The sequence below is a fragment of the Malurus melanocephalus genome, unplaced genomic scaffold, assembly GCF_030028575.1.
Source record: "Malurus melanocephalus ecotype Western Australia unplaced genomic scaffold, MMel_1.1 scaffold_181, whole genome shotgun sequence".
Lineage (NCBI taxonomy): Eukaryota > Metazoa > Chordata > Aves > Passeriformes > Maluridae > Malurus > Malurus melanocephalus.
Window position 1 is genome coordinate 183,730 of NW_026623413.1, and position 13,249 is coordinate 196,978.

General features: G+C 53.5%; 3 protein-coding genes across 5 annotated transcripts in view; 1 reads left to right on the plus strand and 2 right to left on the minus strand.

Annotated features, from left to right (window-relative positions):
- Positions 1–5,839, minus strand: part of GAPVD1 (GTPase activating protein and VPS9 domains 1) — a 28,450-nt gene extending 22,611 nt beyond the window's left edge. The window contains exons 1-3 of one of the 3 annotated variants that reach the window (XM_057372903.1): positions 5,780–5,836; positions 5,606–5,654; positions 232–475 (exon numbers count right to left, since the gene is read on the minus strand). In XM_057372903.1, the coding sequence (XP_057228886.1) occupies positions 232–416 (185 nt within the window). In that variant the 5' untranslated portion in view covers positions 417–475; positions 5,606–5,654; positions 5,780–5,836. Of the gene's footprint in view, positions 1–231; positions 476–5,596 lie in introns of all 3 variants that reach the window. The other 2 variants (XM_057372901.1, XM_057372902.1) reach the window with 2 other exon arrangements.
- A 751-nt stretch (positions 5,840–6,590) lies between these two features.
- HSPA5 (heat shock protein family A (Hsp70) member 5) lies at positions 6,591–10,562 on the plus strand. The gene is made up of 9 exons (XM_057372904.1): positions 6,591–6,671; positions 6,864–7,002; positions 7,244–7,475; positions 7,680–7,817; positions 8,079–8,191; positions 8,273–8,663; positions 8,929–9,166; positions 9,349–9,516; positions 9,688–10,562. Exons 2-9 carry the CDS (start codon positions 6,887–6,889, stop codon positions 10,245–10,247), a joined length of 1,956 nt encoding a protein of 651 aa, XP_057228887.1. The 5' UTR covers positions 6,591–6,671; positions 6,864–6,886; the 3' UTR covers positions 10,248–10,562.
- A 329-nt stretch (positions 10,563–10,891) lies between these two features.
- On the minus strand, positions 10,892–13,248 carry RABEPK (Rab9 effector protein with kelch motifs; the record flags this gene model as incomplete). Its single annotated transcript, XM_057372890.1, has 7 exons — positions 10,892–11,566; positions 11,758–11,907; positions 12,055–12,204; positions 12,460–12,621; positions 12,741–12,893; positions 12,985–13,121; positions 13,217–13,248. Coding segments are annotated over 7 exons (1,047 nt in total), but the record flags the coding sequence as incomplete, so codon positions are not given.
- Position 13,249: the final 1 nt, after the last annotated feature.

Consider the following 13,249-nt stretch of genomic DNA (forward strand, 5'->3'; position numbering starts at 1 on the left):
AAAAAAAAATTCGAGGAAAAAACAAGTCCAAAGAAAGGGAGAAAAAAGGAGCAGTCCCAGAGAGCAGGCCGCTGATCCCCAAGAGCCCCGGGGGAGTCCTTGAAGGGAGGAACATCACCAAACAAACCAGAGCAGTCTCGAGTAATGCATAGTTCCAGAAGGGTTGTTTAACTGTCCTCTAACATAWGGAATGCAATASTCAGCTAAGCYRGGMCATKYCCYCASCCTCACCTGGTGATGATGAGCCTGTCGAGGTTGATGCGCTGCTGTTTGGAGATCCAGGCRGTGCGGTACAGCCGCTCGGCCGTCTTGAGCACGTCGGCGTTGAGCCTCTGGATCAGCTGCTTCTCCGAGGTGACGTAGAGCCTCTCCTGCTTCAGGTGATGGGCCAGGGTGTGGATGTCCAGCTTCACCATGGTGGGCAGSGGGTGGCTGCCACAGCGGGCCCTGGGCCACACAACGGAGGGGTCGGATCCTGCGGGGAACAGCGGCAGGGAATGCTGAGTGTCCTCCCCTCAAATCCRCCCCTCAACCACTGACTGAGTCACCCTCCTAATGCAACACTTCCCAGTGCCAGCTCCATTGCTCTGTCACACATCAGGGAGCTGGCAGAGAAGCAAACAGCATTTTCAGCTCCCCTGGAGAACAGGAGCACAGCACAGCACTCAGGCACACGAGCTGGGAGCTGGCCTTGCCCTGGGGACAGGTGGCCCTTGCCAYAGTTCAGGGAGATGACAACCACTCCTGTTCCCTCTCACTGTCTGAGGAACAGGCACTTACTCCTTCATCCTAAAGCTCATCCACATAACTCAGCACTACCSAAAGACTGGGGTGTTGTAATTTCTGGCCTATGCACCAGTAGCTCCCAATACTGCTCTTTTCTGCTAAAAAAAATATTACTAATCAATAAGAAAAAAAAATCAAACCAAAAACCAAGGAATAGAAATACCCAGATACGGCAGAAGTCTGGAGACCTTGCTCAACAGTAGAATTCATTCATAAAAAATCCTCAAATATGTCAATTCAGAAGAATATTTCTTTGGGCCATGATTCAAAAATGTTGTTTTATAGAGAGAAAAACTGAAACAACCATAAGCTTTCATCAGGGGCTAAAATATACACAAACTACTGCTCTGTCTGACTGTAACATCAGCTCTAACTTTGCAACTACAAAACATCTCAGCAGAATACTGCGCCAGTCAAGACACATTCCAGGAGCTAATCCATCTTAAAATTAGCTCTTTGGGATGGGAGGAAGGAAACCCATCAACTGTATCAATAGTGACACAGGAAGGGGTATAGTTATGTAGATCATAGAATTGATGGTTAGCTGCTTTATGTCTTCCCCACAAGAACTAACAGCCACCCCAGCTAATTTGGGAAGGACAAGGGTTTGATGCAGCAATGATCTGTAACAGATCATCAGAGAGCTCCACTGAGGAGCCCTTCAAAGCCAAACTGCAGCCAAAATAAAAACTTCCTTCCCACAACCTGCAGTGACTCTGGACAAGCCTGGCTTCACAAACCCATTTAGACCATGCTTGAGAAACTATAAATAATGTGCTCGAATGCCACGTGCTGGCCCAGTGCTCTCCCCTGCTAGAGTTTTAAAGATCTGTGTCTCACTGCTCAGCAGAGCAGCAGGTGATTTTTGTTGAAGAATACAGATTAGCTCCCTAATTAGGCACAGGTTTCCCATTTGTTGGGGTTTTTGCAGCCTGATAGCCAGGTGACAACCATCACTGCTCCTGGTGTAATTAACTCTCTCATCTATAGTTTTAACCTCACAACCAGAAGCCAGGCAGAGATGAACAGCAAAACTGTCACAAGTCTTTATGCATTAAAAAAATTGCAATTTTATTACACCTGATGGTTTAAAGGCCACTCCTAGCAAACACAGACAACTGCATATAAAGCTCTTTAAAAGAAAACCCTAAAATCAAAAAGACCCCAAACCAAATTCAGCAACCCTAACCAGAGGTTAACAGTTGATACATCCAAGAATGAGATTATGACAAGAACTTGAAGGACATTGTAATTCAGATGTTTTTAACTAGAACAGTCTCAGAGAAATGATTAMAAGAAGAAACATTGCTGCTACTGACAAAGTTCTTTGTGAAACAAGTAACAACTTCTTGCAACAAATTTATTTTTAGTCTCAGAATTTAAGAGCTTGTAAAATAAAAACAGCAGTAAACTTGYTACTGGCTTTAAACATCGTAATAACCAGTTTTTAGGCTGGGAGCTACTGCTATCAGCCAGGAAAAAAARAAAAGTTGAATCTATAAAAACACAAACAAACAAGACCTGAAGAGCTACCTTCTGGCTTCTCATAGCTTCCCACTGTAGGGCTGTGCTCAAGAGYGGCTCATACTTGATCAAACCTGAACAGTTTTTAGTTGGCATTTTCCACTTCAGGGTATTGATGCAGTCTCCACTCTTCTGGACAGAAAGTCCAAGTGGATCTCCTGCTTCCAAGCAAGTTTGGGAAGGAAGAGAAGACCCCTTCTGGCCCCAAGAAGCTGTGGGAAGTTGCCAACTGCTGTGCATGCTGATTTTTGCTTTTAAACTAATTGCCTCTGTGAACTCCAAGACAAGGCACCAAAGAGCACCCTTAGCTGCATCCGCACTGCTAAATATACTGGTCCTGTGACCACCTGATAAAATCCCATCAGCTGCTGACTACCCACATGTGTGTCTTATCTGCCTCAGCYTCAGGATGTCAGAAATAATGAAAGTGAGAGGAGAATTGCTTCAGCACTGAGCCACAGCAGGTTACTGTGTACCACTGCTTTGTCAAGAACTTTGAAAAGCTGCAGGATTTTCATGTCAATCCACAGGAAGATAACCATGACAGCAGCTTTCACCCTAYGTGTAAGAAAATGGGATCAGCAGCTTCCCCAGCTTGGTAACCTCCATAAAAATCAGTGACTCSACTGCAAGGATTGCTGCAGAGAGAGGGGAACACCTCATCACTGCCTTCCACCGGTTTTTAAATGAATTATTCTGAAGCCACAMATGCACAGCAAGCAACAGCACAAACAACTTCATCTTCACCTGAGGCCTCTGGCAGACACCTGACAACACAGAGATGTAAAGCAGCAGTTTAACACACAGGGGATTTCAGCCAGGCTCAGTAAAGAAAACCCAAAAATCCCAGCTGAGAAAGATGCATGTGCTATTCCTCTACTCAGACACTGGTGTTACCAACACAGCCTGTCCTGAAAGGAGAAACAACTGTACCACTAACACACCTACCTGACACAAACTGCTCCTCCCCAAAATCTCTTCCTTTTACAACAGGAAAAAACAGCAGYTGCATCCTCTGCCCAGGCTCCACAAGCATGACCCTGGGCCAGCACTTGGGCCAAAGCTTCAGGAGCRCAGCCAGTGTTTTGTGACACAGCACAGAACAGGTCCAGAGCAGAGGGAGCAGATCAGGCCTCTGCTAATTCCAGAACCTCCTTTGTCAGATTACCTTATCAGCTGCTCATAAACACATAGGTGCCTGTAATTCTCCAGCAGCCTGGTTTATGACTGCCACGCACCACACTCAGAATAGCAGATATCTGCACACAGCTGTATAAAAGAGTCAGTTTAAGATATTTAGATATCCAACAGTCTGCTGTGGCTGAAGGAGCAGCAGATATTTAACAYWGTGYTAMRTKCWGATTACTTTCCAATCCTGGAATTTCATGTTGATATGAAAACATTTCCATTTTCTGCCAGTTATTTCAAGACTACTCAGTAACTACAAGTAACTGTGACACRGTAAGAGCAGCTTAGCACAACAACTCCAACGATTTCCCTTCATGATGCTCCACATATCAACAACAAAGACTGCATGACCTGACAGCATCCAAGATGCCTTGCCCTGCTGGCAGCACACATTTGTTCAGAACCCAAGGCAGTCTATTCTTTGATGAACACAGGACATAGATTGCTTCCTAGTCTTAAAAGTTCTGGAAATCATGACATTGAATCTTTAGGTGCTGAACTGCACCTTACAAAATCCATGGGTTTGTCCTGGGACATACAGGAATGAAGCACATCTCTGTTGAGTATTTCTGTGATTCAGCTGACAGAAAAGAGATTAAGTGAAGTGGTAAAAGCTGCTGGTACACCAGATCCTTCCTCCTCCTCCCGTGTTTCCTGCTCAGGGTTAGTTGCTCCTCCTGAGTCTCGCAATGCAAGACAACTTCCAGAGCAAGTTTGGGCAGATCTAACATAGGCAGGGCAGGGCAAGGCAGAATCACTCCATCCTGCTGAAAAATAACTCCTAAGCAAGCCTGAATGGCTTCCAAGCTAATTCAGCCCTGATGAAGTACCTCTTTCCTCATTAGCATTTACAGTACCATCTCACAAGCCTTATTTCTTTATACAAGCTAACTGCCTGTCTCCTACAGTTGAACTGAAAAAGCTCTTTTTTTCACCAGGATGGTTCACCATGACCCAGGGCTCATGCTGAACCCTCCCRTTACAGCACCCACCAGCTCCAACACGTGTGACACAGAAAATGCAGTTCTCCTGTCTAATTAGCATTAATAAGAAACTCATCCCTTACATTTGTTTCTGCCTAGAGGTGCTCTCAGCTAGCCATGGACACTCTCCATCCATGAGCAAGGAGCACCTCATTTCTCGTGCCCCATAAAAGAACTTATCAGCAAAGCCCAGGATCAAATGGCCACTACATTATCTATTATGGCATTAGCATGTTGCATAAAATGAACAAAAGCACATAACCAGGCTAAAATCTATTCCAGTTGCTTATGATGCTACAAAGTGGAGCTCGTTCCCATAAGGGTCACACTAATAAACTTTTAGTCAGAACAAGTGCAGAACTTGAAGCTGCTCAGACTGACAAAACCAACCTGTTCCCAGCCTGTTTTCCTGAGAGCAGCTCATTTCCCTTCCATCCAGGAAGGGCAGCTGCTGCTGAGGAGAGTATATTCTCCAGGACCTGATAAAACTTACTCAAAATCCATGTGTGGAGCATCTTAAATATTTTGGAACCCACCTCAGCAGCAAGTCTGTTTCCTGAAGCCACCCTCCTGCTGCTTTTACAGAGTATTTCAGACTTCCATGCCATTTCCCCTCCATCCTCTTCAAATTGCAGCTTCTACTTGTGAGTCAACTGCATGGTCCACCAAAATAGCACTTTACCTATCACTAAGTGTAGTGTCACATGCTCGCTCCGAGAGCTCCATCCCAACAGCTCTCAGGAGCGCGGTATCATGACTTTGCAAGAAAAAAAAAGCCCGATATTCCCTGGATCGAGTTCTCCAGCGTTAGGGGTCTGTGAGTAACCAAAAAGGGAAGTCACCAYACTCGTCAAGTTTCAAGTTTTAAACCTGCACCACACAAAAGGAAGGAGCTCCGTGAAGGAGCCAGGGCAGCGAGCGGCTCCCGGAGCCGCCAGGGCCCCGCTGCCAAGGGCTCCAGGGTTCCAACAGCCCCGCAAAGGGACCGCCGGTGCCCAGAGCCCGCCGGGCAGGGGGACAAGGGCACGGCCGAACCCCGAGCAAACCCCACCAACAACTTCTCCGGCCCCGCTTCCCCCGCCTCCCGGGCGCTCGCTCTGTCGCGATCAACCCACCCGACATACCCTCCTCGGCTCCGGCTCTCCTGGGCTGCCCGCCTTCCCTCTSGCTTCCCTGCAAAAACCAAAGCGTTCTGTCAGGCCCCGGGCCTTCCTCCTGCTCGCAGCGCTCCCTCCTCCTGCACCCGCTGCTCCTCGGGAGGAACCGAGCGCTGTCGCGGGATCCGAGCGTGTCCCTACCCGGCCAGCGCCCCGGCGGCTCCCGCTGCGGCCCGGGCGGGCGCGGCACTGCGCAGGCGGCCACGGCGCTCCTGGGACTTGTAGTCCCGGGGCCGGCCCGGGCAGCGGGAGCGGGGCCGGGGTGAGGCGGAGCGGGGCGAGGGCCGGCACCGGGCGGAGCTGGGGCCGCTCCCGGAGCTCGGCTCCACCATCAGTCCCCGCTCCGCCCGGCCCCTGCTTGTGTGTGCGGGGCTCGGTGTCGCGACATGGCGGGGCCTCACGACCCGCCGGCAGCGGCGGCACGGGCAACGGCTGCTTGGGGACGGGGACGGGTCCCGGTGTCGCCTCGGGGCGCTGGGCACACTCGTGTCACCTCCCCCCCGACGGTGSGGGACGGGGCTCTGCCCGGAGACCCCGCAGGGCCCAGCCATGGTGCCGGCCCGGCTCCAAGCTYCCCGCACCTCCCTCCCGGCAGTGCCCGGTTCCCGTCGGTACCGCCCGTACCCCCGGTGCCCCCGGGAAGCGGCGGCGCCCCCCGACACCGCCGGGTTATTCCCCCCCGGGCCGGTAACCATGGAAACTTCCAGAAGTGCCCCCCCTGCACGGCGGCGGTGGTGCCGCCCAGCCAATGGGGACGCTCCGCTTGGCTCACGCTTCTCTGTGGCCGCGGCCGGCGGGTGCAACCAATGGGGCGGCGCGAGGGGGGCGCGCCGGGCACGCCGCGAGGCGCTCGCCAATCGCGGGTGGCCAGCTTGGTAGCAGCCGGCCAATRGAGAGGCTCCAGCGAGGGCGCGGCAGCCAATGGGGAGGCTCCACGAAGGGGTAACGGAAGGTATAAAAGGGCGGGCGGCGCGGCCTGGTGGCTCAGCGGCGATCGGGGCGCGGCGGTGCTGGTCCGTGACGGTCGGGCGCGGTAAGGGCGGCGTCGGGCTGGGCCGGTGATGGGGGGGATGGCGGATACGGGCACGGGCAGAACGAGTGGGAACGGCGGGGTGATTATATACGTTGCGGGGGGCACGGTAAGGGCGGTTGCGGCGCGGGGAAGGCTGAGGGGGGGCGGCCGCGCACGTGGCGCTCCGTTGTGTAACCGGCGGCCTCTCGGCAGGTGGGCGCAGGTGAGCGGTCAGCATGAAGCTTCTACTGGTAACGCTGCTGGCGCTGGGAGCCGTCTGGGCGGACGACGAGGAGAAAAAGGAAGATGTGGGCACGGTGGTGGGCATCGACCTGGGCACCACCTACTCGTGGTACGTGGGGAGCGGGTACGGGGGGATGGCTGGAATGATGGCCGGGGCCTGCGGGCAGTGCTGGGCTACCGGGGAAAAAGCGGGGGTGGCCGCTCTCCTGGGCAGTGCTGGGCCTGAGCAAGGCCTGTGGGCCCGCGGGGGGTGCGGGGCAGTGGCTGCGGGACCCGGGAGGGCGCGGGGGGGAGCAGAACGGGAGGTGGGGACTTGTGCAGGACGTGACCGTTCCAATCATCCCCCCCAGCGTGGGCGTCTTCAAGAACGGGCGCGTGGAAATCATCGCCAATGACCAGGGGAACCGCATCACACCATCCTATGTGGCATTCACCCCCGAGGGGGAGCGCCTGATCGGGGATGCTGCCAAGAACCAGCTCACATCCAACCCCGAGAACACAGTGTTCGATGCCAAGCGGCTCATCGGCCGTACCTGGAACGACCCCTCTGTGCAGCAGGACATCAAGTACCTGCCCTTCAAGGTGGGCCCCGAGTGCAGAGGTGGGGGGAGGAAATACAGTTCTGGTCAGAGGAGGCATCTGTTCACAGTGCCCCCTGGGAGGACTGGTGTGKAAACAATAGTTCCCAGTGTTATGCCTRTCACWGAGGCTTTGCTTGATGTTCAGAAAGAGCCACTGGAACAAATTGGAATAGCTGAATGGGACCATATCCCTTGTTCTCCTCAGGTGGTTGAGAAGAAAGCCAAGCCCCATATTCAGGTTGATGTTGGAGGTGGACAGACAAAAACCTTTGCTCCTGAAGAAATTTCTGCAATGGTCCTGACAAAGATGAAGGAAACAGCAGAGGCTTACTTGGGGAAGAAAGTAAGTGTGTGGAARTCACTGGTAGCAACTCAAAGCAGCAGATTTAGGCAGTGGGAGAAGGGTAGGCTGAGTCAGGACTAACCTTGCCATCCTGAACCCCATTCTGTGCTGCAGACTCTCACAGCAGCCCTGTTAAATGGGTGTAGCTCATCTCTAAAGATGAGCTGTTTGTTCCCAGCACTGCTCAGAGCAGCTGGTGTATTTATAAAGTGTTTTTTTGTCTCGTTTCTATAACGAAGCTGTGCCTCTCTCCCTGCTCAGGTGACCCACGCCGTTGTCACGGTGCCAGCCTATTTCAACGATGCCCAGCGCCAGGCCACCAAGGACGCGGGCACCATCGCGGGGCTCAACGTGATGCGCATCATCAACGAGCCGTGAGTAGCTCACCCTCTGCAGCCCGAGGGGAGGGGAGGGGWGGGTGCCACCCCAGCTCTGACAGGCTGTTCCTGCTACAGAACTGCTGCTGCCATTGCTTATGGACTGGACAAGAGAGAGGGAGAGAAGAACATCCTTGTGTTCGACCTGGGTGGGGGAACTTTTGATGTTTCCCTTCTCACGATTGATAACGGAGTCTTTGAAGTTGTGGCTACTAATGGTGACACTCACCTGGGTGGAGAAGACTTTGACCAGCGTGTTATGGAGCATTTCATCAAGCTGTACAAGAAGAAAACTGGCAAAGATGTTAGGAAGGATAAYAGAGCTGTGCAGAAGCTGAGACGGGAGGTGGAGAAGGCCAAGCGAGCCCTGTCATCTCAGCACCAGGCCAGGATTGAAATAGAATCCTTCTTTGAAGGAGAAGATTTTTCGGAGACACTCACTCGAGCCAAGTTTGAGGAGCTCAACATGGTAAGTTTAGAAAGGTAAAGTTACATAGCCTCAGCTCTGGATTGGGACTTGGGAATGTGCAGCATCTCATGCTGTGACACTGCATTTTGGAGTATAAATAACTCTGTGTGAGCAGGCAGCTGTTGCCTGCCAGGGAGCTGGGTCTTGCTGAGGCTGCCATTTTGGCATTTCTACCTTGTAGTGGTTGTACTTTGTACCCCCAGGGTTGCACAATGGGGCACACTGGGAATACAATCTCTCAATTCCTGTGGTTTTGTCTTTCCAGGATCTGTTCCGTTCCACTATGAAGCCTGTACAGAAAGTCCTGGAGGATTCTGACCTGAAGAAGTCTGATATAGACGAGATTGTCCTTGTTGGTGGATCCACTCGCATCCCCAAAATCCAGCAGCTCGTTAAAGAGTTCTTCAATGGGAAGGAGCCTTCTCGTGGCATTAATCCAGATGAGGCTGTGGCCTACGGTGCAGCTGTCCAGGCTGGRGTGCTCTCTGGGGACCAGGACACAGGTAAGGACACCCTCACTGCCACCTGAGAGCTGACTGAACAGGGGATGTTGGCCACTGACAAGCAAATGCAGAGGAACCTGGATCTTTTCCAGGCCCTAARGCCTCAGGATCCTGTCTGCACTGTTGGGATGCTGTGATTTGTGTTGCAGTTGTGTCACAGTCCTGCCTCTGATCTGTTCCAGGTGACCTGGTGCTGCTCGATGTGTGTCCCCTGACTCTTGGCATTGAGACTGTCGGAGGKGTCATGACCAAGCTGATCCCAAGAAACACCGTTGTTCCCACAAAGAAGTCTCAGATATTCTCCACAGCTTCTGACAACCAACCAACTGTGACCATCAAGGTTTATGAAGGTGGGTGTCACCTATGGTGGCCCATGTGACAGCTGGAATCTGTCCATGGGGTTTCCTTTCTTGAGACAAAGGCTGTAGGTACTTTGTAGATTGTGAAACCACAAGTGACGCAGTTCAAAGCACAAGCCACAGCTGTGAAAGAAAGTAACCCTGTGTCATTGTTTCTTGCAGGTGAGCGTCCCCTCACCAAGGACAACCATCTCCTGGGCACATTCGACCTGACAGGAATCCCTCCTGCCCCTCGTGGTGTCCCCCAGATCGAGGTCACCTTTGAAATAGATGTGAACGGGATCCTGCGTGTCACAGCCGAGGACAAGGGCACCGGGAACAAGAACAAGATCACCATCACAAACGATCAGAACAGGCTGACCCCAGAGGAGATCGAGAGGATGGTCAATGATGCTGAGAAGTTTGCAGAGGAAGACAAGAAGCTTAAGGAACGCATCGATGCCCGGAATGAGCTGGAAAGCTACGCCTATTCCCTGAAGAATCAGATCGGGGACAAGGAGAAGCTAGGTGGGAAACTGTCCTCTGAGGACAAGGAAACAATAGAGAAAGCAGTGGAGGAAAAGATCGAGTGGCTGGAAAGCCATCAGGATGGGGACATAGAAGATTTCAAAGCACAAAAGAAGGAGCTGGAGGAGGTGGTTCAGCCCATCGTCAGCAAGCTGTACGGCAGCGCCGGCCCCCCGCCCGGAGAGGAGGAGGCAGCAGAGAAGGATGAGTTGTAGATAACGGCATCTCCGAATGTGGTGTGTGTATATATTGGACTCAGGAACACTTGTTTAAAATATTGAACTCTTAATTTGGAATGTAACTTTGAATCTTCACTCGTGAGTGGAGCTGGAACCGCTAGCCCGACGTGGCTGTATCCTGCTTTTCGTTAGCAGTTGCTTGATGTCTGGGGAAGGGAGTGGGGTGGGAGTGTAAATGTGGGGTTAGAAGTATTGGCAGTGGAACATTCTGTTGAACAACTTGGTCATGTGAACTTGGTGTAGAGCTTTTCTACCTGGAGTGACCACAATAAATTTGTTATTTACACTGGACTGTCTTCTACTTCTGTGATTTGTTACCCAGCTCCAGGCCGATCTGGATTAACCCTAAAGCATGGCAGGGCAGCTCACCCCCTCAAGGTTACCTTTCCTGGACTCATAGAGGAGTGGGGTATGTTTGAAAGCAGGAGTTTGAGCCTCTGTTGCCTTGGGGTGAGCTGGGACTCCATTTCTGCCCTTTGACCTCACTGCCATTCTGATCTAACAGATCCTGATAAGGAAAGGGTCAATCCTGAGGAACTGCAGAGGGGCAGCTTGCATTGAGCTGGAGAGGGGTTATCCATCAGAACCCAGTGCCAGCACTAGTGAATGTGCACAGCAGTGAGGGATGAGGTTTGCTTAATTATGTTTTGCTGCAGTATTAAAACTTCAGAGCTTTAATAAAGTGTCATATGAAACAGACCCGTTTTTCAAGGCTGGAAAGTAGTTTATGCCTAATTAAGGTTCTTATTAAAAAAAAAGAAGCCTGATTGAAGCTTGGTCTCTTTATTTAACTGATCCTTATCCAACCCATGGCTTATTTGAGTCCAGAATGAACCTGTGAGGTGCCAGCTCCAGCAGTGCTTTTAAACAACTCKGCTCTTGCCCTGTTCCGTGGGCTGGGGCTGCAGCAGGACCCTGTTCAGGCACAGCCCCTGTCCCTTGGGGTAGCAGCACCTGCCAGCTGGCCAAGGTTCAGGATGTGTTTAAGGGACAGAATCAACCCCGTGGGATGAGGCTGGGGCTGTGGGGACACTACTCAATGAGGGTGACCAGGCAGTCCCTGTGGATCTGCCCTTGCGTGTCCATTCCCCCAAACACCAACAGCAGATGGACAGAGGTGTCCTCAGCACAGCCCTCAGCTCTGTCCCCTGCTGCCAGGGGTGCCTCTGTCCCAGCTGGGGTGGCTCCTGTGTCCCCATCTGGCCCAGCCCGCCAGGGAATGACACACATGGCATGGTCCAGCCTCCCGCTGGGCACAGGGGACTCAAACTGCAGGAGGGTCCAGTGCTGCCTTCCTGCAGAGCAAAGAGACAGTCACAGCTTTAAGTGTCACACACCAAACAGTGACATCATTAATCACACAGTTCTGAGCATTTAGTTCTGCAGTGGTGTAACTCCAGGGGGAACAAGCCCAGGGTTTGAGCAGGTCCTGTGCTCCACAGCTGCCTGGCATCTCCCCTGGCACCCCTGAGAGCAGCCTCCCTACCTGTGTGATACTTGTACATCGTGTCCAGTGTCCCTTCTGGACCCATTCCACCAAAAATGTACAAGTGGTCCTTGAACACGGCCGAGGAATGGGATGCCCGTCCTCCAGGGACATCCCCAGTGGCCAGGATCTTCACCCATCTCATGTCATCTGTTGCAGAAAAGAACATGGTTATGCATTGCACAAACCCCATACACTTTTAAGCACTTAAGAACTGGTATTTTAGAAAAAAAGTCCCCCCAAAGCAAAGCACATCCCACACAGGTACTGCTCTGCAGTACCTCCATSCACACTTACTTGTATCAATGCAGAACAGGTCATTGTAAAAAACATCTCCAGCTAAACCCCCATGGATGAAGAGTTTGGTCCCAACTGCCACCACCACGTGTCCGTGCCGAGGAGAAGGGGGATCACCGAAAGTGTCGGGCTGGGACCAGGTCAGGGTGGCTGAAAATGGGAGTGTGTGTGCATGAGGAAGAAAATTCTAGAATCTCTACAGACCAGCAACCCCAGAGTGCTGATGAGGCTTCCTAAGCAAGTCTGAATTCCCAGTGACTGCATTAACATGAGGGCTTGTCAAGAGAAGAACAGCCACCCATTGAGCTGAATTCATCTCCAAAGACAGCACAACACTTCCACYGCTCTGCCTGACCCAAAGGCAAAGCTCCCACCCCTCCCTGGGGACAGATGGCTCTCAGGTACCTGTGTCGAACACGTGCAGCCGCTGATCTTTCACCGGCTCCGCTCCTTTGTCGCCCCCGCCGAACACGAACAGCCGGGYCCCGATGGCCGCCGAGGACGTGTGGAATGTGCGAGCTTGTGGCTGCACCCCCCGCACCGCAGGGCTCTCCCACGTTCCTATTTCTAGTTAAAACATTCTATTAACAAAGAAAAACCAACACGGGAACAGGGGCTACCCCGTCATTGGGTCAGGGTTGGCTCARCAGGCCAGGCCCGCTCCGGTTGCGGTTCCGGGCACTCACCGGGGTCCAGCACCTGAACGCAGCTGCGGTTCCCGGCGGGGTGGGCACCGCCGAACACCCACAGGCGCGGGGGGCCGGTGGCGGGCAGGAACGTGGCGTGCTCGTAGCGCGGCCTGAGCCCGCGCCAGCCGGCGGGGACCCAGCGGAGCGGGGCTGCGGGCGGGGACAGCCATGGCACCGGGACCGGGGACCCGCGATCCGCCACCCGCGCCCGGTTCCAGCGCCGCCCCGCCCCGGCCCTCACCCAGCTCCACGAAATGCGCGTCCGCGAAGGCCCCGGCGGGGTCGGCGCCGCCCAGCAGCAGGACGCGGCCGGGCAGGAGGAGGCAGCCGAGTCCCACGCGGCCGCGGGGCCGCTCCCCGCGCGGGCTCAGCCGGTACCTGCGGGGCGAGGGCGGCGCTCAGCGCAGGCAGAGCGGAGCCGGCCCGGTGTTCCGCCGCTCCCCCCGCCCCAGCCCCACCCCCGCGCCGCTCACCAGTGTCCCGGGCGCGGCCGCCGGCCCGGCTGC